We start from the raw sequence: 26,051 nt of genomic DNA, 5'->3' as shown, positions 1-26,051 counted from the left end.
CCCCTACTTTGATCTTGGGAATCGAAGACTCCTCTGAGCACTCCTTCCCTTTACATTGCCATTCAGTTTCTCTTTCCTTGCTGAACATGTACAGGATGCACCAGCTGTATTTGCTTTCTTTGCACAGGGACAGCTCTCCTGTTAGAGATTGGCCTCGGGCTGTCAAAGCCAGTTTGTAAGGCCAGGAAGTGAGTCTATGGGAAGGTGGCACCTGCAGCCTGCAGAGCTGGTAACCTGAGGAATAAAAGCTTTTGTGGAGTGTCTGATCTGCTGCAGACTTAAAGCATGTTGCTGTGACTGTGGATGACTTGCATTACTGCCTGCCAGCTCAGCCATGTAACTGAGTTGATGTGCAGTTCTAGCTTAGCTCAGTTGTGAAACAGGATACCTGAGGTATAACTGGCTCCCTCACTCGCTGCTGATCAGTGGGAGCTGTGTGTGAACGTTCCCCTTAATGTCCTCACAGCCCTACAGCAACACCCCCAGTCTGTCCATGCACAGCCATTGGGGTTATTCACATACTGAAAGTTAGGTTCATGTTAAGCTGCTTATTCAGGCATTGAGCACAGTGTGGAGTGAATAACGATTGGGATGTATGCCGTATGCATCTAGACTGACACAAATTGGGTTTTATTTCCACCATTCTTTGTCTCTCTGCTGCTGTATTAATGTTTTATAACCTACTTGTACTCCAGGTCTGCGAGTTTACATTAGCAAGACTTTTATACGTGAGCTTGTCTTCATGTTTTGTGGTTCTTCCTTGAGTTTTTAGTTATGATTATAAAAGGTGCCTCTACATGTAAATCCTTTTGCAATTAATTCATGAGGAGGCACACAAAATTCAGGGTTTATTTATACATCAGTCCTTGGGAAATCATTGCCCTGTGAAGGAAAGGTTTCTTTTTTCTTAAGCATTCTTGCATTAAGCTGATGTCTTCTGCCATATGACTGTATGTGTGTTGGTCTCTGCAGGTCAAATTGGTGCAGCACACCTACTCTTGCCTCTTTGGTACATTCCTGTGCAACAATGCGAAAGAGAGAGGAGAAAAACACACTCAGGAACGGACCTGTTCTGTCTGGTCTTTGCTGCGGGCAGCAAACAAAGCCTTCAAGAACCTGCTCTACTCCTCCCAGTCAGAATCTGTACGTATCCTTTCTTAGCTGCCTCATGAGAGAGTCTCTGTCAGGGGCTCTCAAGTCTGAAGCTCTCAGGAGCGTGTTCTGCAGTGCAGTGCCCAGCTGTAGCAGTGGGACGTGTACAGGTTCACTCACCATGAGTACAGGGCAGAGAGTCTGATGGTGTTTGAGGAATGTCAGGTCACTGTGACGAGGATGGTGAAGACTCTTAGAGTTATTTAAATGCTTTCTGTTAATGAAACATCAGATACCACAAACGTAACTGTAAGGGCCGTGCCATGGCTTTGCGTATGATGGATGTGGCTTATGGTTGTTCCTTAGAGGGAAATTAAATCTTGGCTTAGCAGGAAAGAGTTTGTTTGCATTTGCTATAAAGGGATGAATTCAGAATTCACATCAGCCCTCTATCGCAGCCACGTCTGTTGTAAAGCTGTGGTCATTAAGAGCAGCAGCCCTCAAACTGAGCTGCCCCACACCGTCCCTCTGAGCCCCCTGGCTGCTCTCTGCTGCTCCCTGCTCGTCCTAAAGAAAGCTGCCTGCAGAGACAGTGAAATTGACAGAGAGACTCAGGGTGTCCTTAAATTGAAACGTCACAGAATCACATTCCACAGTCAAGGGATGCCTTTCAGGAGCAGGCTGCCTGTTCAGCACAAGTATTTCTACCTGTGCTTAATTTTTCACATGCAAATGCTTCCTTTAAAGGCAGGGTTAGCTTTGATGAATTGGAGCCTTTGGGGCTATGAGTTCAGCTCTCGTGTGGCACTCCGTAGTACAAAGCACAGGGAAAGCTCTGCTATGGGCTGCTGAATTCCTCTGCACTTTGAATTGCTCAGGAGCATTATGAAGGTGTAGATTCACATGGTGCACATCGCAGTAATTCATTCATGGGAAGCTGGAAGCCAGCGCCATTACACCTCAAGCTCCCTCTCTGAAAGAGCAGATAATTCCATACCCAAGTGTAGCTGATTAAAAGTGCCATAGCTGCTCACAGGCCTTCCCAAACCATACAGAGATTTTACAGCCTCCCAGCTGCAATCTGAATAACCCAGGTCGACCCCAGTCAGATCTGAACCTTTTTACACCCTTGAAACAAGCAGTTGCAATTTCTGAACAGTTGTGTGTGTTTTTCTCTCTCAGGTGCTGTACCCAGTGTGCCATGTGCGTAACTTAATGCTCTGGAGTGCTGTTTACCTGCCCTGTTCTTCCCCCTCTACACCTGCTGATGACACCTGTGCCCCATACCCTGTTCCAGGCTCTAGCCCTGAAGATCAGCCCCTGGGCAGGTGAGCCTAGAGCTCAGAAATCCCATCCTGTAAAGTAAGATCAATAGGGAACACTGTGGGATATTAAGAGGAGAACACTTGTGGGGAGGGAAGTGTTTTTCACAGGTGTATTGGTGGGCTGTGGGACTTTCCTCATTTCAGGTTTGAAAGCTGTTAAGTTTCAGAGGTCAGAGCATCACGAATATATTGAAAAGGAGAGATTAGGAAATGAGCCGTGGGCATTGCCTGGCTTTGTTGGGTCCTTTTTTGTCACTGCTGGATATGAGCTTTTATTTGGCCAACTTGAGTTTCAGTTCTTTTTCTGTCGTGTAACTCTTTGGTTTGCTGGGGGTTTGTGACTCTCTGCACACGTTAATGAGGAGGTGTGAGCAGACTGTGAGCATCTGTGCTTTGTGCTGAACGGGGCTGGCAGTGCTTGAAGTCTGAGTCAACAGATTCTCCTGCTGGCAGGCAGCAGAGCTGTGAGCAGCTTTGGGCTGCAGGTGGTCCAGATGAGCTCCAGGGTAACACTGCACAGAAGCCCATTAGTGAGCAGACCATCACCCTCCTCACTGTGGAGGGGAGGTTTTAGGCTGTAGTAGCTGAACTACAATAAAAATCCCTGACTTTGGGCTGTGTTTGTATCTGTGTAGGTTACCAAAGACGAGATCCTTTGACAATCTGACGACAGCCTGTGACAGCAGCGTGCCTACCACCAACCGGCGCAGCAGCGACCCCAGCCTGAACGAGAAGTGGCAGGAGCACCGCAGGTCCCTGGAGCTGAACAGCCTCGGGAACCCCGGGGACGACCCGTTTGATGGGGATGGCCTGAGCAAGCAGGGCAGGGCAATGCTGGGAGCTGAGCTGTCTGTCGCAGCCGGTGTGGCAGAGGGGCAGATGGAGAACATCTTGCAGGAGGCCACGAAAGAGGATGTTGTTCTGGAGGAGCACTTAAGGGGCAGCGTAGAGACTGCGGGTAAAGAGGATGAGATTGCTTTGGATAAGGAGAAGAGAACTGAGCATCTGCACGGGTATGTGGGTGAGCTGTGTGAGAAGGCTGAGGATAAAGGGGTGGTAACGAACAATCCACGTCCGCTTTCACAAGGTGCTTGTGAGCTCACAGGACGCCCGGAGGAGCAGCCTGATGTCAGTAACACTACCCAGAAGTTACCTCAGGTGAAAGGACTGCAGACTGCTCCTTCAGAGAGCTTTGTACATAGAGACACTCAAAAGAATGTGGAGGAAAGTGTGGGCAAGCCTGAAGGAGAGGGAGAGAGCCTGCACAGCGTAGCACAGACCGGCCTTCTGTTACCTCTTACAAGCCTGCACGACGTGAGAACATCCAACATTGAGAGCTCAACAGAAACCTTAACAGAGAACGAAGCCAAGCAAGAGCTGATTCCCAAGGGTCCGTGCCTCAGAGCCCACCTGATGGACAACAGTGCCGACGAGCTTTCGCGAACTATTGAGAACAGGCCAGAGGGGGAGAGTGCGATGGAACTTCAGAGACTGGGCACTAAAGTACATAGGACTTCTGGCAGCAGCAGCGCACACATCCCGATGCCTTCCCCTTGTGCCTTGCCTTTAGGTGAATGTAAAGACGAGGTTGTGTGTAACGGAGAGCTGGAGCCTGAGAACAAGATGACAGAGAAGCCTGCAGGGCTGGCTATGGTGCAGAAATACCATGCGACAAACGGGCACTGCGTGAACGGGGAGGACGGGAGGACGAAGGCCGCTCTGAGCCGGCAGGTCTCCGCAGCGAGCTGCAGCTCTGCACAGCTCCACCTGAGGAACCTGCACCAGAAATGGATGGTGAGTCACCTCGGGAAGCAGCAGGCGGCCGGCAGCCCAGACCAGCCTGCAAGGAGCCACCTGGACGATGACGGGATGCCGGTCTACACCGACGTCATCCAGCAGCGCCTGCGCCAGATTGAAACCGGGCATCAGCAGGAGGTGGAGACCTTGAAGAAACAAGTGCAGGAGCTGAAGAGCCGGCTGGAGAGCCAGTACCTGAACTGCTCCTTGCGCCTCAACGGCGATTATGGAGACGAAGTGGTGAGTGAGCTGGGAACTGGGCCGCTGCTGGGAGCCGTGGGCTGCTTGTGTCTGCATCTCCCCCTGTTGGCAGCCCGCGGCTCTCCGGTCAGGCAGGGATTTCTGTGGCCCTGCGGGGTTCTGTAAAACCCTCGAGGTGTTTCTGAAGAGGAGCACGCTGATAATCAGTGCTGGATGAGCAGCTCTGCTGATGGGGAATATTTCCACTGTATTTCAGTTTGACCAAGGAAATAGCAGAGATTTACTTCCAGCAGCAGCTTTGCATCTAACTGGGTGTACTTAAACACCCGCACTGGCCTTACTCCAAAAGCCCACATGCCTTACTTGTGCTTTCACACGTTGTTCTAAGGATGGCAGTGCCATTTATTGTGACAGGAGCAGCTCTGATCCCTTGGTGCTCTGCACGCTGAGCATTGGAAAGGTGCAGCAGTTGCTCTGAGAGCACAAATCCAGGTAAAAGAGAAGGGAGAGCTGTGAGGACACTGGGAGAGGCAGGAGCACAAAGAGGTGAGGAGATGCAGGAGTGTCTCAGGTGTTTGCACAGTGTTGGCCTGGAGTTCCCGGGTTGGTGTAATAGTTACTAAAATGTCCCATGTATGCATTGAATTTGCTTTGTGTGCCTGCAAGGCCAGGAGAGGGAAGGGCGTTTTGAAGAGTTTTCCAGCTTTAGCTTGTCCAGTTTCCTCTTGTGCAGCAGTGGTGGAGGTGCCGGGTGGTCGCAGGGACATCGATGAGGGAAATGCTCAGCACCTTCTTGGCTGTGATGGCAGAGATCAACGTGCTCTGAGCATCCATCTCAGCTGGGTCTCCTTTAGGTTCAATGCAGCTTTGATCCCTTGGAGAGATGCGATGTTCTGCCTTAGTTTGTTGTATCCACCACTGTGGGGCTTTCACCAGCCGTAATGTGGGGCTGGGATGTTCTCTGAGTGTCGCTTGCTTTAAAACCTGATCTCTGCTTTGTTTTTGCCTTGTCTGGCAGCTCTTACTGCCTGTGTAAATCCAGATTTTTATGCTCAGGCACAAAACTAGGTAAGATTTTTTTTCCCCCATAGTTTTATTCAAGCCAGTTAAACCGCAGAGCTGCCAGCCCAGCCCATAGCAAGGAGGCGTTATCCCCCAGCACACACAGCTCAGATTGAGTCTCCCATGGGTGATTCTGCATGTGTTCTCCAGGTCTTTTTCAGACCATGGGGCACATGGGCACCACCAGTAGTTACTGTGACAACAGCAGAGCCCTGGAAAAGAAACACAGCTCTGACATTGGAGCCACAGATGGGAGCTGCTTGGTTACTCACCCCAAGTGTTGCCAGAACTTTATGCCAGCACAGGAGAAAGTGGATTTGAAACCCACTGTGCCTCACATCGTCCCATCATCAGAGCGCCCAGACCTGACCTGCTTTTGTTTGCAGCTCAGCTCTCGCAGGCTGCTGCAGCTCACAGCACTTAGTCCCACCCAGTGGTAGTTGCTGCTGCACAGTGAGCTGGCACATGTTGGCATCATGCAGACACAGCCTGCCCTTCCTCAGCAGCAGTTCCCCCCCCCACAGCTGGCCAGTTTTTATTTGTGTGGAAGCAGGAATATGGGACAGTTCTGTTCAGCTGTGTTTGTTTGCCAACAGACTTCTATACCCGACTCGGAAAGCAATCTGGATCAGAACTGCTTGTCTCGCTGCAGCACAGAGATTTTCTCTGAAGCCAGCTGGGAGCAGGTGGACAAACAGGACACAGAGGTACAGACTGAATCCCTTCAGATCACTTACTCTATTGGTAGGATGGGACGTTCAGCATCACTCAAATGATCCCACACCCTGTGCTCAGATGATCCACACTCATCTCCTGCTCGGAGCGTCAGTGTCTGTGGGCTCCCTGCTGTCAGTGGGCACCTCATGGAGCTGAGGGAGTGCTGGCTCACTGCGTGGTGGAGCCTCCCAGCCCAGACACCTCTGAGGCACAGAGAGCAGCAGGGAGCTGGATTTGGTGACTTTGTTTGTCTGAGGGCAGTTTAGCACGTCTGTTCTCGAGGGGAAAGTTCTGGTGTCTTTCAGTGCTGTGAACACTGAGATTTTGCTATTCAACAGAGCAGGCTTTGCTTGGTCGTGTGAGCTGAGATGTGATGGGTTTGATGCTAAATAACCTGACAGGCTTGTTGCCTTCTTACAGGTGACACGATGGATTCCCGACCACCTGGCTGCGCACTGCTATGGCTGTGACAGCACCTTCTGGTTCGTCAGCAGGAAGCACCACTGCAGGTACCCTGAGCAGCAGGGCTGGGATGGGGGGCAAGGCCAGCGCTGGGCTCTTCCTTCTGCTCTTAGGCCAGGAAGGGCTTCATTTTGCCGTGGAGCTCCTTAGTGAAGGGTGGGTGTTGGAGTGTGAGCTCCTGCAGGAAACAGGGGCTCTGAGACAGCAGGACAGCTCCTGTTCAGCTCCAATTCATTGCATCTGTAAATGAAAAGCCACATCTGGTGTCTGTTATACCCGACCTGGATGGATCCCAGCGTTTCCTCTCGATCTGGATTTGGTGACTTTAGCTTAAGTTGGTGAAAACGATTCAGTCCATACTGCTGGGCATCCTTTGTGTTCTGGCCTTTGGGTTACATCACAGTCTGGCTTTGGGAATCTGAAATCCTGCCTCAGTTCTGTGTCAGATAAATCCCTATTGCTGTTTTCTGGCCACAAGAAAACAATGACAAAAGCTGTCATGTAAATAAATGGCAGTTGTCACATTTAGATGCTTCACTGCTGTTTGAAGTAGTGAGGCACTGCAGGCTCCTGTGTCCTTTATGTACTTTACTTCACTTAAAATTCTTGTGAAGAAAAACAAAGGGAAGAACAGATGAGAAGTTGAATGGCACTTAGCACCTACACTGCACTTCTGTAGGGCTGGGGAGCTCCGGAGCACTGCGCCCTCTGAGCAACACGAGGAGCTGGGATTGATGCAGGGCTTGGAGTTCTATTATAGATTTCCCTTTGGTGCCTTTGTTCTTTACTCCCCATGTCTGAGGTAGGTTGAGCAGCCACATGAGATCTCATCAGTAGAGACCAGGAAGGGCTGCCGTCCTAACCAACAAAACCAAGTCTTTGCCTAGTGTACATTGCTACAAAGCACAGCGACCAGAGTCTGCTCACCCCTTGTCTGAGGGCGAGGATGGGCTGAGAGCCACATTCCCTTCATTGCCCGGTTTGCTTCTGTTGCTGTTCCCCTCTGAGCTCTTTCTTCCCTCCTTGCAGGGACACTGACCGTGTTGATCAGATCTGGTGAGCATTTACAGCAGCCTCTGTCTGTTGTCTGTCTGCGTTTTCTTGGTAACTCCTCCAAACTAACTCAGGCTCTTCCCCCCGTTTTTCACTTGTCTGGAAAGCACCAGGACTAAGCAGTGGGTGGCTGCATGGCCTGCGGGGTGTTGAGGTCAATACAAACAGGCTTCTCTTCCCACAGGAGGGCACTGAGGCTTGGCTGAAACCGTGGTGTGGGTGACACTAACTGTGCCCAGCAGCGACTGCTGTGTTTGAGTAACAGAGCGCTGCAGTGCTGACTGGGGAGAGGTTCTCCTTCATTGTGCTTTTATCTCTTAGTTTTGATTCTTCCCCTTTTTGCATTAATTCTGGGAGAGGTCAGTGTGTCAGCAAGCCGTGCAAACGTGTGTGTGATGAGGAGACAGAATTGCCTCTGATTTTGGAAGGACTCTGGCAATAAGAGTTAATGCAGAGCTGGGGGAGAGGTGCTGCCTTGCAGCATGAGTGAACACAGCTGGTTTAGTACCAGTTCTTGGTGGTGTGATTTTAACACTCAGCTGCCCTCCAAGCATAGACAGCCTTGTTTTTAACGTCTCCTGGTCTCTCAAGCACAGCAGTGGAGCTCTGGGGTGCAAAGAAAGCAGCTCAGGGCTCACCGGGCTCAGGGCAGAGCAGCTCCAGAATGGTGCCCTGTGTCACAGAAAGATAAAAGCACTAAAAAGTTGTGTTAGGAAGCTGGTGAGCTACAACAGACAGGTCATGAACGGCTCCAGTCCCTCTGCTTGGTTTTGACCTGGTCCATCCGCAGTAAGTTTCTGTGGGATAACAGCTCTTTGAACGGCAGCAATGGCAGCTGACAGCAGCTTTTCTGCACAGGTAACACCTTGTGAATTGGGTTCACTTCTGGCTTTTCTAGTAGTAACTTATGACAGATTCCTGAAGCAGAATTCCAGCCCACAGCCCTGAGCTGGCTGCTGTGATGCGGGTTGGTAGCATTAGGGTGTGCAGCTGCTGTGCAGAGCTGCAGAAATCAGCCCTCTGAAGTGGGAAATGGGATTGCTCTGCTGACTGCTCCCTGTCAGTGCCTGGCTTCTGGGAACCCCGGCTCATGGCAGGGAAGGGTCAATTGAAGCTGCTGGGTGTAAGCAGGGCTTAGCAGCCTGCTGGGCTGTGCAGTGTGCAGGGGGGGCTGCAGGAGCAGCAGGTAACGCTTCCCACACTTGATCCTAACCCCGTGAGCTGCATGCAGTGTGTGCCCAGCAGCTGGCAGGAGAGCAACCCTGAGCACAGCTGGGCATGGCGCTGTGCACTGCATGGCATTCCCTGTGTGATGAGGTGTGGGATGCTGTGTCCAGCAGGACAGCACAGCTGGGCACTGGGAGGATCCATCACCTCTGCTGGTTTCTGTGTCTGCTCCGTGCTGCAGCCTTCCAGCAGCACACAGAGCAGAGCCGTCCCTGTGGATGTGGTTGTGCACTGCAGCTCCCCTCACACTCCAGTGTCGGCACCTCCGAGCTGTGCAGGGAGAGCTGTCTGTGTGTCCTGGTTCTTAGGGACCAACGGCCCCTGGGCAGAGCCCACCGCAGCACCATGAATAGCGTAACTTCAGCTGGGTCCCTTTGTCAAACTGCTGCTAATTTGGTCTTTTCTGTTTTCTCTCCTCTGTTCCTGACACAAGGAATTGTGGCAACGTGTTCTGCTCCAGCTGCTGTAACCAGAAGGTGCCGGTTCCCAGCCAGCAGCTCTTTGAGCCCAGCAGAGTCTGCAAGTCGTGCTACAGCAGCTTGCACCCGAGCAGCGCCAGCCTTGATCTCGAACTGGACAAACCCATCACTGCCACATCCAATTAAAGGCCCTTCCTGAGCAGAGCTGTGCGATCTCAGTGGGCTGAGACTGGAAGGATGAGGGGTGAGGAGTTGCTGCTCAGTGGGACGGAGCTCAGCCGTGCTGCTGGCGCGTGGGCATCTCCTCTTCCAGCTGTTCCCCTTTCCTTTCTGTCCTATCCGTGTGTGTGTGCGTGTACGCGCCTGCGTGTGTGTGTATATATAATAATATATATGTGTTTGCTTGTTTGCTGGAAGATTGTAGAAGTGGGAGGGGAGCTGGCTCCAGAACCAGATCTCCCTGTTGTATTTCACTGTCCCACTGCTGAACTGCGTTGCAGACAATTTGATGGAGGAAAGGAGACGAGGGGAATGGGCGCAGGCAGCGCACAAGGTGAAGGGCTGCAGCCTCAGCGCTTGTGCTTTCAGTCACTCCTGTTACTTCCAAACAAGAAACTGCTGTTTGGGAATTTGTTGCTGCTATAGAAGAAATGGGAATCTCCTTCCCACGAGAGCACTCTCCCTCTCTGTTCTTAGAGTGGGCTTTAGCTGTCCTCGCTGCGTGAGGGGGCCGCAGGTTGTGGTGCTGACTGGGGCTGCTCCGACTGCAGGAAGCGCCCAGTGATGGAGGGAGGTGAGGAGGGGCCAGGTTGGTGTCACAGCAGACACCTCCACCTGCAGTTGTGTAAATGCAATTCCTTATTTAAAGCCAAGTGGGGAAGTGGCAGCCCTGATCTGTGTCCTCGTCCCACCGTAGGTTGGTTTGTGCAGCACAGAGCTCCTTATCACGGCTCCCACTGCAGACACGGCCCTGCTGCTCCCGCTGCAGTGAGGGCACTCAGAGCAGTGGCACTTGCAGCTGTTCTGTGCTCCTGCTGTGTTTGGTCCCTGAGGGATGTGCTGTGCTGCAGCATTCTGCCATGGCTGCTCCTTTTGCAGTGTGCTCTGATAGGAAGGAGCTGCCTGAGGGTTCTGTCAGGGCTCACAGTACATCATGGGTTCCCCTCCTCCCTTCTGCCCCAGCCTGAGCTGCTTTTCAAGCCACCTCAGTAAAGTCTGATCTCTTGAATATAAGTCTGTAAGCGAGCGGTGGGTCCTGGGCCCTTCTCCCCTGTGACAGAGCAGTGCTGCTCAGTGCAGCCAGGCAGGAGCGATGCACCTGGTCGTGTCCTGCTTTGCCGCCTGGCCCAGCTCACACCTGCACTATTCTGTAGGACAAAACAATCTGAGCTCAAAGAAACAACGAACAATCCTTGGGAGGGGAGGCTGCCCTTCCCTGCAGCGTCACAATCGTGGTCTGCAGCATCAGACAGAGACCAGCTCACAAGGCCTGCAGGGGGAAGGAGCGACACGCAGCTCCCTGTGCCAGCATCGCTGCTCTGAGCTGAGGCTGCGCGGGCAGAGATGACGGCGTGGGGTTGTCCTGGGCACGGACGGACCTGGGAGCAGGAGAGGAAAGCAAAGAACAGCTGGTTCTGCACGCGGTCTGTGTCCGTTTGCTCCTAACGCAGCGCGGTGCCGTCACTGCAGCTGGGTGTGAAGCGGAGGCTGAGAGCAGCAGGCGGGCTCAGAAACGCGTGGGGTTGTGCAGTTGTAAGGACAGGTGCCAAGAGGTTTGATACGGGTTCCTGGGCTCTGTGATGTACAGTGTGAATAAACGCTTGCGGCTCTTAGTCTTTTTTTGATCGACGAAGCACTTTTTTATTAATATTATTTTTTCTTTGTATGTAAAGGAGGAAGCAGTATCTCTCCATAGCTGTACATATAACCTGTCTCTCCTACAGAGAGTAAAGTGCTCCTATATTTTTCATTTTTGTCAAAGCGAGAAGTAAATACTTTAGAACTGTTAAATATAATAAATAAAAGTGAATAAAGTTTAGCATTTTGCATGGGAGATTCAGCAGCGCCCGTCCCAGTTCTTTGCCTTTCCTTCCTGCCCTCCATAGGGGCAGCATTGCGGCGCTGGGTGGAGTTTAACCTCACTTGGTTTCTTGCTTTTCTCCCCCTGTAGTTCAGCCCCTTGTTCAGAGTGAGCTGTTCCGTTTGCCTTTGGAACATGAGGATTTTCCCCTTCTCCCCCTGCCAGCTCCATCGCTCTGCTCTGCTGCCTCCCTCTCCTTCCTCTCAGTGCTGAGCCGCCTCACGGCTGGGGGTGGTACTTACAGCTTCAGGGCTGAAACAAAGCAGCTGTAACGTTGTGCTGTTACAAACATGCGGAGGAGCAGCGGGTTTTCAATTACGCTCCAGGATCTGATTTTACGGGGCTCCTTTTGTACTCGAGTGCTGCTCTGCAGCTCATCCCAGCAGCCCCAGGAGCTGTGAGCGCAGCCCTGGCTGTGCAGGAGGAGCCGTGACCCTGCAGAGCCGTTCCCTGGTGCTGGTGGGGCACAGCAGGTGAGGCAGCAGCACACAGTGCACAGCTCACACCAGGTGTTTGCTTTGGTGGAGCAGGATGGGATTCCAACCTGCGTCAGAACTTATGTCAGCATCAGTGGCAGCGTTGCTGTGACACACGTAGGAAGTGAATGAGCTTTTTCTGCAGGTCAGGGGTTATTTATCTTTAATTTTGGTACCGACATGTCCAGTGTTGATGGAATTTGAGTGATGTGGTTGGAATTATTCCCTCCTGGGGCTGTTACATGGCAGCGCTGGGCAGCAGTGCTGCCTTTGATGTGCAATGGGTGACTGGTTTTGTTACCCATCTCTGCTGCCCGTGGAGCTGAGTGAGCAGGGATGGGCTTCATCCGTGTGCTATAATGAGGCTCTGAGCTGTGCAGTGTGAGCCAGGGCTGCAGGTACCACCAGGAAAACACCATCAGAGCACATGCAGCACTGGAGAGCAGCTCTGTGAAAGAGAAAATACAAATGTTTGCTGTTATAAACGTAAATCATTTCCAGCTTTTCATTGCTTTCCTTTATAATGAACGTCAGTCAGCACTGAGAGCTGCTGCTTCAATTCATTGTCTGCAGGTGATGATGATTGATCGCTCAGTGTTTGCCTGAAGCACATTAAGAACATCCCAGCATCTCCCATGGACTCTCCTTGGCTGCATCCACACCGGCAGTAACGCAGCACTGAGCGCTGCAGGGTGAGGTTTGGTGCAGGGCTTTGCTGTGTGCTCTGACTGCAGCACCCACCACAGGGCGCTTCCAGTGCCTTCCTCAGGTAAGGAACAGGGTTGGATTGTGCTCAGAGCACTCAGCGAACCCTGCCAATGTGTGCCAAGTTTGGGCTGGTTGTTTGATACCTTTGTCCATGATGTGGGTGAGGGGATGGTGTGCCCAGCAGTGAGTCTGCAGGTGACACCACGGGAGGAAGCACAGATCAGCCTGAGGGCAGGAAAACCCACAAGGAACACACTGAGAGCATGAAGTGTGTGCAGAGAAGGGCTGCGGAGCTGTGCGGGGTCTGGATGCAGTGAGCTCTTACACGAGCGGCTGAGGGCGCTGGGCTGGCTCAGTGTGGAGCAGAGGAGGCGCAGGGGAAACATTATTGCTGCACCAGGAGCTCCCCGTGCTCCCGCACCCTGCCCCGGATGGAACACAACATCCCGCACTGCTCTGCAGAGTTCCCTGAGCGTTTCCCTGTTACCTGAGTCACAACCTGCTGCCCGCAGCGCTGCCGTACACCAGGCCGCTGTCCATGGATGACTGCTCGGCGCTGTAGCTGCCGTTCCCCAGCTCCGCAGCCACGGGGCAGAGTTCCTGCCTGCACCACCTGAATGAACGGAGAACGCCGCGTTCTGAGCTGCTGGGATCCAACCCAGAGCGCTGCTGGTCTCCACCCGGGGTGTGAAGTTTGGGTGTGACATGGCAGCTCACACAGGCAGAGCATCGCTGCAGCATGAGACATCTGAGGTGCTGAGAGCCGGAGGTTTGTCTTACCTCTGAGCAGCACAGACATCAGTGCGGGAGGAGCCGGGCCGAGCAGCGTGCTCAATTAGCAGAGCCCCTGTGAAGGAACACAGTGTGAGAGCAGCCGGGCTTCAGCCGGTGCCTTTGAGAAGTGATGGCTGAGCTGCTCAGCAGCACTTCCCATGCTGAGCTGCCTCGGCTGGAGAGGAGGTGGAGGCAGCAGCCTGAGCAGCCAGACTGAGCTGCGGGTGCCCCTGTTTGCTTTGGGGGAGTGGGACCAGGCGGTCCCTAAAGGTCCCTTCCAACCCAGACTGTTCATCACTGTATGACAGAGCTTTCCTTACAACTCCGCTCCTGACCCGGAGTGAAGCTGGGAACAGCAGGGCGGCTCACAGCCCTCCTGGTCTGCCATTCGCTTCTGTCCTTCCTACCTGCATAGATCCGTGCTAGGGAGTAGGAGAAGTCTCTTGCTGCCAGTTCCATGGGCGCTGCCCCTTGTAAAGCAGCTCCTTGCCAGAACTGTGCGAGGCGGTTGGTGGCGTCCTGCACCCACTGCACTGCGGGCTGCAGCTCTGCACGGCTGGAAGCCAACTGCAGCTTGTTCTGCAAAGCAACCACAGGAGAAAGGACGGCGTGTTCAGCTCCTGCACAGCACTGAGGGCAACGAGGGGACGGCTCTGAGCACCTGAAGGGGCTGCGGGTGTCCCTGCTCACTGCAGGCAGTGGGACCGGATGGCCCTTCAAGTGCTGAAACGAGGCCCTCGGGTGCTGGTGTGTTCCCCCAGTGCTGCACCTGAGCCAAACCCTGTTCTGTTCCCTGTAACAGTTCTACTCCCAGCACCCCCTGCCTAACGTGCCCTGTGCTGTCTGACTGCCCCTACAAGGACGGCACAATCCTCACCGGGCACTGTTCTGTGCTGGAGGCAAAGCAGTACAAGAACACTCACAGGATATGCTGTATGAATACAAAAACCCATCATTAAAGCGGGCATCCTGGTGCCAAGACAAAGTCCAAAGAACCCTCCAAGCCCACGGAATGCCAATGAGGGGGTGTAAAAGCAGCTCAGTACTTGTTGCCTGCAAGGATCAAAGACCCAAGGGGCACGAACCAGCTTGGGTGGGAGCCAGTGCTAAGAACTCGTGCAGGTAAGAACTCGTGTTGGAGGTCAGTGCCCAACTGCAGCCCCGGTGAGCTGTCAGGCTCTGGTTAATGCGTTTGGAAGGACCTGGAGGATGGATCAGATCACCTTCAGGATACAGCAGAGCCTACAAGGTGAGGTTATATTTAATGCCACACTCTGCGCTGTGTACCTCTTCCTGTATTCACTTCACGTTCTCCCTTCTGCTGAAGCTGTGCTGAACGGGGACCACAAAGGTGTCACCTCTGCTCTGCCCCTGCCCCAAAGGCAAACAGTGCTGAAGGCAGAGAAGCAGCTCAGAGCTCTCACCTCTCATGGGGTTTGGGGAAGCAATGTCTGCACGTACTGAACTCCAGCAGCTTAGGATTCCTAAGCATACACTGTGTGCTGATGTAATCTGGATTGCTCTACCTCAATTAATAATCTTAATTCCTTAGGGAATATCCTCTGGTGATCACACCTTCCAGGCTGGTTTGTGTGCCCCTTGATGGCACCTATCAATCCAGACGGCTCTCATTTACCTTCAGGAAGTTCTGAGCTTCTTTGAACTCTCCATGGCTGCCTTTTCCTGGGCACCTTTAAAGGAACAGCCTGTGGGTAAGGGCAGGGAGCTGCGCTTGTAAGGAGGCAGCAGGGGATTCCTTTGTCTCTTTCCATCTTTTGAGCGGGGATAAAAATAGGAAGCTGCCATGCAGGCAGCCCTAAGAGAAGGTTGTGTGTATATCAGACTTGTGCTGTTTTTCCAGCTTAAAGAAAAACAACAGAGCAAAACAACACAACCCCCATAACATGCTGAGCTCAGGGCTCAGGGAGGTGACTCGCATTAAAAATACACTGGGACCTGGTACCCACTGCCTGTGTGCTGCCTCTCCAAGTGCTGATTTAAAAGCAGGTTTGTGGAACCCCTTCACAGCGCTTGTCTAAAGCCTTGAGGTTGGTCGTGTTGTCCAGCAGACTCAGCCAGGAGCACCAACACTGAGACTGTGTCAAATCGCACTTAGTGGTGTGCTGCCCAGGGCTCACCTGCACTGTGGAGATGAACACGGCCATCGCCTGCCCCTGGCTCTTGGTGAGGGACCGCAGGACATCGAGCGATAGGATGTTGGTTGTTCCTTCCCATATGGACAGCACCTGTGTGATAGAAGAGACTGCGGGAGAGCACGAAGGAACTGTATGGGGATACTGCAGTCATAAATAGGGAACATGAGGCAACAAAGGTATGGGCAGAGTTACAGGAGATAGGGGAAATGTCCAAAGATTTTTTGCATGACCACATGTGGAAAGAAGCGGTGAGGAGAGCAAGGGAAGTGAGCCTGGGGGTGTATGGGAACTGCTGAGCCATGGCCTGAAGCACTGATTGAGCACCTGGGGAAAGGACCCGGTCAGCCCTGGGGGCACAGGTGAAGGCAGTTCAGCTGTGTGATAGGAAGGGGTGCAGCCTGGCTGCACCTCTCAGACCTCATTGAAGGGCTGACTGCCATTGGGGGAGGATTTCTTCCTGGAGAGCCCTCCTCAGTGAAGCTCTCCTCTGTGAGCCTGGACTATTCTGATACAGGTGAGCAGTCTTCCTCCTTTCCTTCATAGAACCTCTCTGTTGTGCCAGTCCTTTTGTCATCACATCTTTGTTGTAATACCTGTCCCGTTGCATTGATCTGCCCAATTGCTACAGGGGAGGACTGTGTCTTTATTTGTCTGTAACAGGCATCCATGATGGACTATGGGGATGAGGTAAGGCACAAGGAGATTTCCTGCTGTTTTCTTACCAGAGCATCACGAACCAGGACTGGCAAGCCTGTATCCTCCATGTAACCTTGTCCTCCAAAAGACTCCATTGCCTCAACAGCAATGGCAGTAGCCTGCAAAAAAGTAGAGTTGACATAATATAAAATACACAGAGGGAGAAAGCGGCCAGAAACCTCTGACATCACACAGCAGTTTCTGCCAGGATGGGACTGCCTGGGTCCCACTGAGTTGCTGAGGCAGGCTGCTCATTACACAGTGAGAGATGCAGCCTTAGCACTGAGCAGCCATCACGCTGCAGGCCCTGCAGATGAGTCGCTCCCTGCCTGCACCCCGTGCTACTGCTGCCCTCTGTGTTGGCTGTGACCCACACCTCTTTTCTAGTTCTTTGGAACACACAGCCCTCCTCCAGACAAACCAACTGCTTGTTCCATACCTGCTTCCCTGTGTATAGTTTGGCCACTGGCACAAGCAGTCTCAAGAGAAGCTGGTCCTGCTCGCTTGCCATGTTGGTTTCTGCAGATCCAAGCAGCCGAGCTATCTCCATCAGCAGAAGAAAAGCCCCTCGTGTCTGCACCTGCATGGAGAGAAGGAGGGAGCTTTGCTGGAGTGGGTCCTGAGCTCAGACTGATTCCAGCCCAGGCTGCTGAGGTGCTGTGAGACTGTCTGGAAGCAGTAAGATACAGTCCCTTACCAAAATCTTGTCTTCAGAGACAAAGACCAATGACCAGCAATGCATGATGTGTTAGAAGCAGCCCAGTATAAAGAAAGGGCCAATGCCACTTCACTAGGACTGACAGGAGCCTTATCAAAGCTTCTATCAGGTATCCAGGCCACAATTCCCACACTCTTTCAAATGATAAAGGACGCGAGTCTGCACATCTGATCATCTCTGACCACCAGATCTGCAAAGTCTGACTGTTTCCTTGCTGAGCAACGTGCTGCCTTGGCAAGCTGCAGTGTGCCAAGTACTGGGAGATGGAGATTTGTAGCTCCTATGGGTCTACATGGGATCTGGCCTTTCTTTTGGAGGTGAAGCTCTGGCCATAGAATGCTACAGGCTAGGAGATGCGACAGGCAGTTGCTGGGGTAGCATTCCCTCTCCTTCATGCTCCACTCTGCATGCAGAGTTTTAAATACCTGTTTAAATATTTGCATGAACCTGCTGCAGCCCAAGGAGAAAGAGCGGTGTTACACCAGCTAAAAGAAGCAGTGCCTGGATGGGTGAGAGGAGGAGAACTGTGTGCCTTCTTCTTTGAAGCTCTGGTAGTGGGAGGAAGCTGCCTGTGGGTTCAGTGGGCTGCTACAGCTCAGCATGAGGCAAAGCTGTGAGACATTTCACAGAGAGCAAAGGCCCACGTGTGAAATTCCCCTCAAGGCCCAGAGCCGGAGTTCCAATTCATACCACTCTGTTCTACCATTTAATCATTATCCCATTGGATGGAATGTACACCTGGAGGCTGTGCTCAGACTCGGTGCCTCGTGGTGGTGAGCACTGTGTGGGTGCGCTGTGACAGCAAACCCCCCTCAGAATGTGAAGTGGGCCCCCTCAGGAATTCTTTGAGCTCAGTGGGAATGGAACAGTGGGAACAGACCCCATGTCCTGTTGTGTGAGCTGCTGGATGAGTTTGCATCAGCCCTGCAAGTCTGTTAACTGTGGTTTAGGAGACTGTGGTGTCTCGCTTGGAAGCTGATGGTTTTGACCAACTTCAGAGGCCACAGCACAGTGGAAGCATGCATGAGTTCTGGCATCCCTCTCAGACCAGCTCCCAGGTAGTTGTTACTTAGGATAACCTACGATGCAGCAGAGAAGCCAGATTCATCATCAGATCAAACCCCAGTAAACTATGGCAGTTCCCCAGCTCTCTACACCCGATATCCATAGAGGCAGCTGGCCGTGCTTTCAAGCCACTGAGGATCCTTGTCCTCTTCCTGTTTTTCCAGACTCAGCTCTGCTCCTGGAAGCCTTACCTCCATCCGGGCTATTGTCTGCATGTGTAGGGGATGGTCTTTGAGGAGCTTCCCGAAGACAACCCGCTTCAGGGCGTACTCCCTGCTCAGACTGATCATCCTAGAGAGAATACAAACAGCACAAGGTGTTGTATTCCAGCCCAGGTCACCCACAGGCCAGCTCTCTCTAGCACTGCTGGCTTCCAGACCGGTGCCTGCAGAGGCAAAGCTGAGCACCGCAAACTTGTGCTCATAAGCTGTTCCTTCAGCTCTGGGGGATCCATGCTGCCTTCACCTTCTCATGGAAGCTACTGCACCAATGACATTGTGGATCCGAGTTATGTTCAGCATGCTGGAGATGGAGGCCACTCCACGACCTTCTGCAGAGATCTGAAAGCACCAAGGAACAAAGGTTGGAGCTGAAGCATCTCCCTCTTAGATGTGCTGTGCCTACAGGCAGATAGATACAGGCCATCCACCCTGCTTCTGTCTATCCTCCAGTGGCAGAGAGATCTACTTGCTTTAGAACACTGCTGTCTCATTTTAGCTGTATGGCATAATCAGAGAGACGTGGAGACCATGTCAGCATGATCAGTTCTGGTTCCTGGCTGCTTGCTCTACCTGTATGTACACAGAACGCTCCCTCAGCTGGGCTAATGTAAGTGCATTAGGGAAATAACCAGCTTAAGATTACTTTCTTTTTCTCCTGTGTGATTTTCCCTGAGCTATTCACAGCTTCAACAGAGCCTTGCTGGGGACTAAGGAATGAGCAGCCAGCCTCAAATGTGGTGGAGATGCCACCACTTCTTCAGGTGGTATCACTGCCAACACCTCCATGCGTGGCCTGCCTTGCCAAGCCTGCTGGATCCCAAGAGGATGGGCAGACCTCACTCACCAGCTCTGCTTTAGCTCCATTTAGCCACAGCTCTGCTGTTGCCATCTGCCGTGTGCCCAGCTTCTCTTTCAGTCTCTGCACTTGGATACCGTTCAGCTTTTCTTCCTCATCTCGAACCCTCAGGAAGAACAGGGACAGCCCTCCAGAACCCTGGGGTCATTAAAAAGTCATGCAGAAAGGATTTCATTACAGTGAAAGAAACAAAGTTAAAAGTTCCCCACCTCCTTCAGGCATTCCACCACAGAACAGACCTGTTTTACATGTCCTTCAGCATCCTCTATCCTGGCTAGGGTTAATGCCACATCAGAATCAGCAGCTGATGTAAACCATTTAAAACCATAGAGATGATATGTACCATCTGGCTGCCTTCTAGCCACTGTCTCTGTGCCATTAGCTGCAAGAAAGGAGCAGAAGATCACGGCTTTACAGGAACTTCTGTATCAATCGATGCTGATTTTCAGTTTAAGCAGCAGCCCTCTTTAAGTCTCCCCATGCTATCTGGATGAAATATGGATTAGCTGCTAATCTCTTTCACTGACACTGGATAAGAAATGCAGCCAGAGTTAAGCCCTAGAAAGGAAAAATGTTCTGTTTAGCTACAAGTCTTCCCAGCAACAGTCCAATCTAACAATGGTAATGGCAGTGCTCTGTAAGCAAAATGTACTGTGGTTTTTAATACAATGCCTCCATTTCTTTAGTAGGTACCTCAGCCAAGAACCACAAGGGATGCCGTCATCAGGAGTCCTACAGTGATGTTCAGCTCTGTAGCTCTCCCTCCACAGCTGATTCTTTCACTTCTCCAACAGGGAAACCAACTGCAGCTCCATCAGAGGCAGGTGACACCCTTCCCATAATTTGTCTCTGCAATGGGGTCCTGAGGTTTCCCAGCCCATCGTGCTATTGCAACCATTTGCCAAGGACCAAAGCTGAAGGTCGAGAATGCTCCCTCCATCCCACCTGGGATGGGTCTGACTGCATTGCTCAAGGTTTAGATCGCAGAGCTAAATATCAGTGTGCAATCTGAGCAAGGACCAAAGCTCTGTACCAGTGCAGCAGTGCACAGAGGCTGGGCCTTCTGTTGGCAAAATGCAGCTCTGTGTGTAGGGTTTAGATGGCTTCACGTTCTCAGCCCTAACACACCTGGCTGCTACCCACCCCAGTGCACATACCAACATCAGAGCCCCCCCTGCGCTCGGTCATCCACTGGCCAGAGGTCCAGAACTTCCCAGGGTCACGGGATGTCAGATGGTCAAAAGCGTTTTTCAGAGATGCAGGAAAACCCAGTGACTGTTTCGGGGGAGGGAAAAGAAACTAAAATCATACCAAAGTAGATGGAATCGGACACTTGCCTTAACTAACGCTGGCTTGTCCTACGAGCATCCCCACCAGGCTCAGAATGGACTGTCTGCAATCAGGACTGCCCTGCACTGCAGTGCATCAGCTTGCATTACTGACAATGTGAAACCATCTGGCTTGAGTGTAGATGCGGAAAGTGCAGACTCATGTTATGCTGAGGAGTGCTGGGCAGCCCTACTCACCCTGAACAGCTGGACAGACAGCTTCCAGGGCAGCACCAGTGTCAGTATATCTGTGTACATCTTTGGATGTCACCAGCATCCAAAGAGCTCCAGGGAAAGGTAATTCCCTTGTGGAATTTTGTTTCTCTTGGGTTAGAATGCCCAATGCTAGCTACTTTTAGCCTAGCTTCCCTCTGCACCCCACTTAGCTAGTTACATAGTACAAAGGGTGTCACTGAAATATAGCCAGACCTTCAGTCTGGCAAGCCTTGATAGCTTGGATCCATCCATCTCTTTTGGATCTGGCTCAACTCCTTTAACTCCTGCCTCATAGAGGGGATGGGAAAACAAGGCTGTTGAACCTTGTAGTAAGAAAGGCGGGACAATTTTCCAGCTACTGCAGTGCTACAAGATTTGTATGCAGTAGAGGCCTCGCTGTGCAGGTACTGTATGCAAACATAAAAGCTGGCCTGGGTGCACAGCCTGTAACTGAAGCAGAACGTCAGGTGGGAGGAGATGGAGCTGAGTCACAGAGCAAGGCAGGGCCACGTCCTGAGCCAAAAGGCAGATCAGCTCTCCCTGCTCCTTGGCCAGCATTGCCAGGACGTGGGCTGTGTCCTCAGAGAGCAGCTCAGCTCGTACCTCAATGACTTTGGCTGCTCCATCAGTCATGGCCAGTGGACAGTTGAAACCTCCAGAGGCGGTTGAAAACAAGTACAGTTTGACAGCCTGGTGCACACGGCTGGGAGAGAGAGTGAAAACAGACAGGTTTTGCAGCAGTTCAGCAGCAGGAGGATGTCTTGACTAGGAACAGAGGGGGAAAAAATGGGCTAAATGGGTTCGTTAGGCCACTCATTTCTAGGAGAGAAGAAACAGTTTCAGCCATGAGGGCAGAAGTGGAGCAGAAATGTTTCTCGGTCCCAGAGGGACTGCAAGTGTGGGGCTGGATGGAAGGCGCCGCTTGCCATCTGCTGCATATCAAGTAAACTTCTTAAAAATAAGAAATCTGGGTCTGTCTCCAGAGGCTGGAACACAATGAAACTGCAAGTAAAATTCCAGACTTCTCTGTTACAGGTAATGCATGTAAAGCTGGAGCAGCACAGGGAAGCCAGGCCCCAGAACGAGGAAAGTGACATCAAAGAATATTATGATCAACTGTAGGCCATTAGTTACACCTTATCACTGCTGATGTGGAACATTAAAATGGACAGGCACTGCTGTTCAGTACAGCAGTAGGTGTGCTTTTGCCCATGCATCAGTTGTTATCCATTACACAACAAGTTCAGTCCTACCAGATGCTGAATGCAGCCCGCTAAGAATCACCAGCAAGACACCAAGTCACTCCTGCTCTACCCATTTACCTCCAGTTGGAGTATCTTCTCTCGTAGGCCTCAGCAATCAGCCCCTCTTCTGCTGCAATCTCTTTTATCCTCTTCCAGGCTGAGCAGGTGACAATGTGATCCACCCGCTGCCCCCAGGCATCGTACTGCCGAAATACAGGGGGATTCAACTCACATTCCCATCCTAGAGGTCTGATCTTGGTTAGCAGACGGTTTCCAAATGCCTCCAGCTCCTGGTTCACCTCCTCCAGTACCTGTAAAACAACAAGAACCTTTCAGTACTTGCTTGGAAGTCAAGGGGCCTCGGTGCTAATTGGAATGGCAAAGTACTGGCCATGTAGTTCTGGGCACTAATGATCTCCTGTCGTTTGGCTCACTGTGCTCTGTAATGCAGTAGGACTGCTTGTCTCTTGGCCTCTGCTGGCACAGCTGTGCTCAGCTGTCACATTTTTGTTTCAAAATCGTTTTTTTCAAGTTCCTTCTGGCAGCATCTCCGGGTTTCACAAACGACAGAAGAGTTGTTGTATCAGGGCTGAGAGCCACACAGATGCGTGTGAGAACGAGGTGATCTTGAGGTCCCTTCCAACCAAAGCCACTCTGTGATTTAGTGCTGGAAAAGAATGCCAAGGAAAAAGGTGCCAAAAATGGAAATCCTTCATCTCTATAGAAAAACTTGCACTGAAATTACTAGTTAACTCCTTATCGGATCAGAAAAGAAAAAGGGCTCAATCATCCCTATCCCTGCAAGCATTCAAGGCCAGGATGGATGGGGCCCGGGACAGCCTGATCCAGAGGTTGGCAACCCTGCCATGGCAGGGGGTGGAACTAGATGGTCTTTATGACCCCCTCCAACCTAAGCCATTCCATGCTTCCCTGATTTGAGCTTCTGCCTTACACACAGGGTGTGTCTAGATTCAAATTTCCACTCCCCGAACACTCTCAGAGGATTCATTAATTCATTAGCTCTCATTTTAGCCGGGCTTGGCTGGCTTGGACACAGGAGTGTGTCCATGGCTAATGGACAGAAACCATCACCTGCAGCTCCTCATGTTAAGGTGATAGAATTGCCCTCTGCAGGTGCTTGCTCCTCTTCATTGTCTGCAGCCAGAGCCTGGTGAACTTTAGACATAAACAACCTGACTTAGACATGGTTAAACCTGGGTAATGCAGCCCCTAGCATGGATGGTTAGCAAAGATATGTCCAAAACTGTGATGGGGGGTCATGCGGGCACCTGAACAAGATTAATTTTCAACAGAGGAAAATTGCTATTCTCTAAACTCATACGAGATGCTCATTTCCTCCTCAATAATTGCAGTTGTGGGGGTGAATGCCATATTTGCTGTGACTGAATGGTGCAATTATAAAACGCATTAATTTGCCATTGAAGAAATACAAACACCGCTTCCTTTCCCTGCTGCCCCTTGCATTGACTTTTCATCACGCTCCATCCTGTATGATTGATTCTTCCACTGCTGTGTGTAATGAGAATCCAGCACACGCTGTCCAGTCTGTGCTCTGGAAGTCTCCATCCTCAGAACACACACAGTTTGTTCAGGTGAGCAGTGCAGCAATCACAACACAAGCCTAAAAGCCACATGAGCGCTGGGTACATGCCCCCAAGGCTTATTGCATTGTCTAGCCCTGACCATCCTTATGAACCACTGTCTTGTCCACCTGGCTGTGTTTATTTCCAAGGGACAAGAACAAAATCAGAGCTCCTACACTGGTAGGTAAGGCACTGCCACCGGGGCACTTTGGAACCACACAACAGGACGTGGGGGGCACCTGCAAACCATGAGCTTCCAGGCTGCAGCCATGAACCGGCAGCATCTGCTGGCTGGTCTCCTTCACCCCAGTCAGTGCTTTGATGTCCCAGATATGGAGTGAAAACACAGTGAGAGACGAACACGTGATCCTTTATATTGAGATTTCTTTACAGCGGGATCAAAGATCAAGGGATATCTCAAAACTGTGCTAAGAAAAACATGGTGCTTCCTGCTGTGCTCTCCAGAAATCACCTTCAAACAAGGAAATCCCCTGCTCCATTCCAGAGAAATCTCTTATGTTCACTGCTAAACACAGGTAAATAGCACATCAGGAATCAGTATCCACTGTAGTGGTGTTTGCTTCAGGGCGATGAGCCAAGCTGCGGCTGCTGCTGCTGACCTGGACAGGAGAGGGGGGTGCTGGCATGGAGAGCAGCCCCGGGCTGCGGGCAAGGCAGTGCTGCAGGCTGAGAGCAGAGCGAGGCAACACTGCCCCGCCGGGACCACAGACAGAAATGTAAGGGAGATCTGCTGATCTTCTGGTGGGTATTGAAGTCACTTCGTCTCTCTGAGGAAGGGGTGCAGAGCAGCTCTGACCCTCTTAATTCTTCAGGAAATGGGAAGCATCATGTGCAGATTAGGAGCATCCTCCTTTGGGAAGGGCACAGTGGTGCTCAGGAATGCCTCATTCCTGTCTTCCATCACGGCAGTGCCAATAGCAAGCTCCTGGTGCTGCTGTCACACTCTTACTGCCCACAAGACTGCAAGACCTTCCTAACCCACAGACTAAGCAGGGGCAGGAAGAGCACTGCTGGCAGCCAGGATACCTCTCCTTTACTCACAGTGGCTTTACGGGCTCTGCTTCTGCTGCAATGAAACACAAAGGTCACATCCAGCTCCGTGAGATCTGGCCCTCAGCAAGTGAGACAAGCTGTAGTCCCTGGGGGATGGCAGAGCACAGGTGGTGCAGTGAGCCCAGGGCTTCCTGCAGGACACAACCTCACAGCACAGCGTGGCCTCCTGCTCCTCCTCTCTGTGCCCTGCAGCTCTGTACTGATCTGAAAATCAACTCAGAAAAGCCAAAGACTGTTGCTGAGAAGCAGCAATCCCCAAAGGGCCTTTGCATCCTCTTCAGCTTCCAGCTGAGATCAGCCTTGTTACTTTGTTTGGCAAGGGATTTCCTTGAAAATCCCTCTTCCTCAGGGAGAGGGGAGGGGAAGCGCACAGCACATTTGGGATGCACCTCCATTTTTTTCCCCCTTTCTCTGGAATTTCTTACACTGGATGACAACAAATGCATGTACTGACAACTTCCAAACACTCCTCCAGTAATACCCACCACCCCGCAAGGCCCTTTCTATTTCTGCTTATGCCCTGGGAGTGTTTTTCACCCTTACACACATCAACAAGTTTTAAGGAACGCTGCTGAATTCCCCCCAGTTAAACATGGAAGGCACAAAAGGGCTCAAAGAAAGGTTCTGTTCATAAACAGTGACATAGTCAGAACTGCAGTGTGTAAACACACACACAAACACACACGTCAGACCTTGGGAGGAAGGTGTGCCTGCAGGTAACTCCGAAGCAAAGCATCCTCCAGATACGGGTTCCCAGGTTCAGGCTGCTCTTGGAAGAGGGTCTCAGCTTCTCTTCTTGCAACAGGCATTTCCGTGTCTCCTGCAGGCTGATCTGTTGGCCTTGCCTTGCTGTTGTGCTGAATCCTCTATAACTCCAGGCTTGGCACCTGTCCTAGCCATGACGCAGCCTGCAGGTAGCACTGAGTCTGCACAAAGCCAAAGTAAACATGACTGCAAAGCTCCAGCACGTCACCCCGACAGCTATCGCCTTCACTGCATCATGTTTTTCTTCTAACGTTGTGTATATTGAAAACGAAGCCTGTCTTTCCTCCTCCTGTGGGGAGGAGCTTTTCAGCAGCTGTTGCGGACTGAAATAGGGCAAAGGTCTTTGGAAAGAGATCAGAAAAGGGCCTGGAAAACACAGGTACTCAGAAAACATGGTGTCTGCCCATAGCAGTTGTACAAATCATTGTCAACTGTCCAAGTTTCCCAGAGTTGAGAGATCAGTCTTGGGGTACATCCAGCAGCATCCCCAGTGGATTGCCTGGAATAGAGTTTGGAAATTGCAATGAGATGAAAAGAAAAACTTACAGAATGCCTGGGAATGGCAGGACCAAAGAGGGAAGATTTAGGTTGGATGTTAGGGGGAAGTTCTTCACTAGGAGAGTGGTTAGGCCCTGGAACAGGCTGCCCAGTGAGGTTGTGGATGCCCCGTCCTTGGAGGTGTTCAAGACCAGGTTGGACGGGGCCCTGGGCAACC

At 51.8% G+C, this 26,051-nt stretch overlaps 2 protein-coding genes across 7 annotated transcripts in view; one reads left to right on the top strand and one right to left on the bottom strand.

Moving 5' to 3' along the window:
* The window catches only part of MTMR3 (myotubularin related protein 3), a 68,233-nt gene extending 56,825 nt beyond the window's left edge, over window positions 1-11,408 (top strand). For 3 of the 6 annotated variants that reach the window (XM_015877976.2, XM_015877975.2, XM_015877977.2), the window contains 7 exons: window positions 973-1,143; window positions 2,275-2,420; window positions 3,053-4,454; window positions 6,074-6,184; window positions 6,615-6,703; window positions 7,686-7,712; window positions 9,370-11,408. In XM_015877976.2, the coding sequence (XP_015733462.1) occupies window positions 973-1,143; window positions 2,275-2,420; window positions 3,053-4,454; window positions 6,074-6,184; window positions 6,615-6,703; window positions 7,686-7,712; window positions 9,370-9,541 (2,118 nt within the window). In that variant the 3' untranslated portion in view covers window positions 9,542-11,408. The remainder of the gene's footprint in view (window positions 1-972; window positions 1,144-2,274; window positions 2,421-3,052; window positions 4,455-6,073; window positions 6,185-6,614; window positions 6,704-7,685; window positions 7,713-9,369) is intronic. The other 3 variants (XM_015877979.2, XM_015877978.2, XM_015877980.2) reach the window with 3 other exon arrangements.
* A 649-nt stretch (window positions 11,409-12,057) lies between these two features.
* Window positions 12,058-25,835, bottom strand: LOC107321257 (acyl-CoA dehydrogenase family member 11-like). The gene is made up of 15 exons (XM_015877989.1): window positions 25,264-25,835; window positions 21,972-22,204; window positions 21,253-21,352; window positions 20,263-20,380; window positions 19,345-19,487; window positions 19,094-19,243; window positions 18,494-18,588; window positions 18,220-18,319; window positions 16,685-16,825; window positions 16,272-16,364; window positions 15,532-15,639; window positions 13,801-13,972; window positions 13,400-13,466; window positions 13,107-13,232; window positions 12,058-12,359 (listed from the first exon to the last, which is right to left on the bottom strand). Exons 1-14 carry the CDS (start codon window positions 25,378-25,380, stop codon window positions 13,112-13,114), a joined length of 1,758 nt encoding a protein of 585 aa, XP_015733475.1. The 5' UTR covers window positions 25,381-25,835; the 3' UTR covers window positions 12,058-12,359; window positions 13,107-13,111.
* Between the last annotated feature and the right edge of the window lie 216 nt (window positions 25,836-26,051).

The sequence above is a fragment of the Coturnix japonica genome, chromosome 15, assembly GCF_001577835.2.
Source record: "Coturnix japonica isolate 7356 chromosome 15, Coturnix japonica 2.1, whole genome shotgun sequence".
Classification (NCBI taxonomy): Eukaryota; Metazoa; Chordata; class Aves; order Galliformes; family Phasianidae; genus Coturnix; species Coturnix japonica.
The sequence above is the reverse complement of the archived record's forward strand: the minus strand, read 5'-3'. Positions and strand labels throughout refer to the sequence as shown.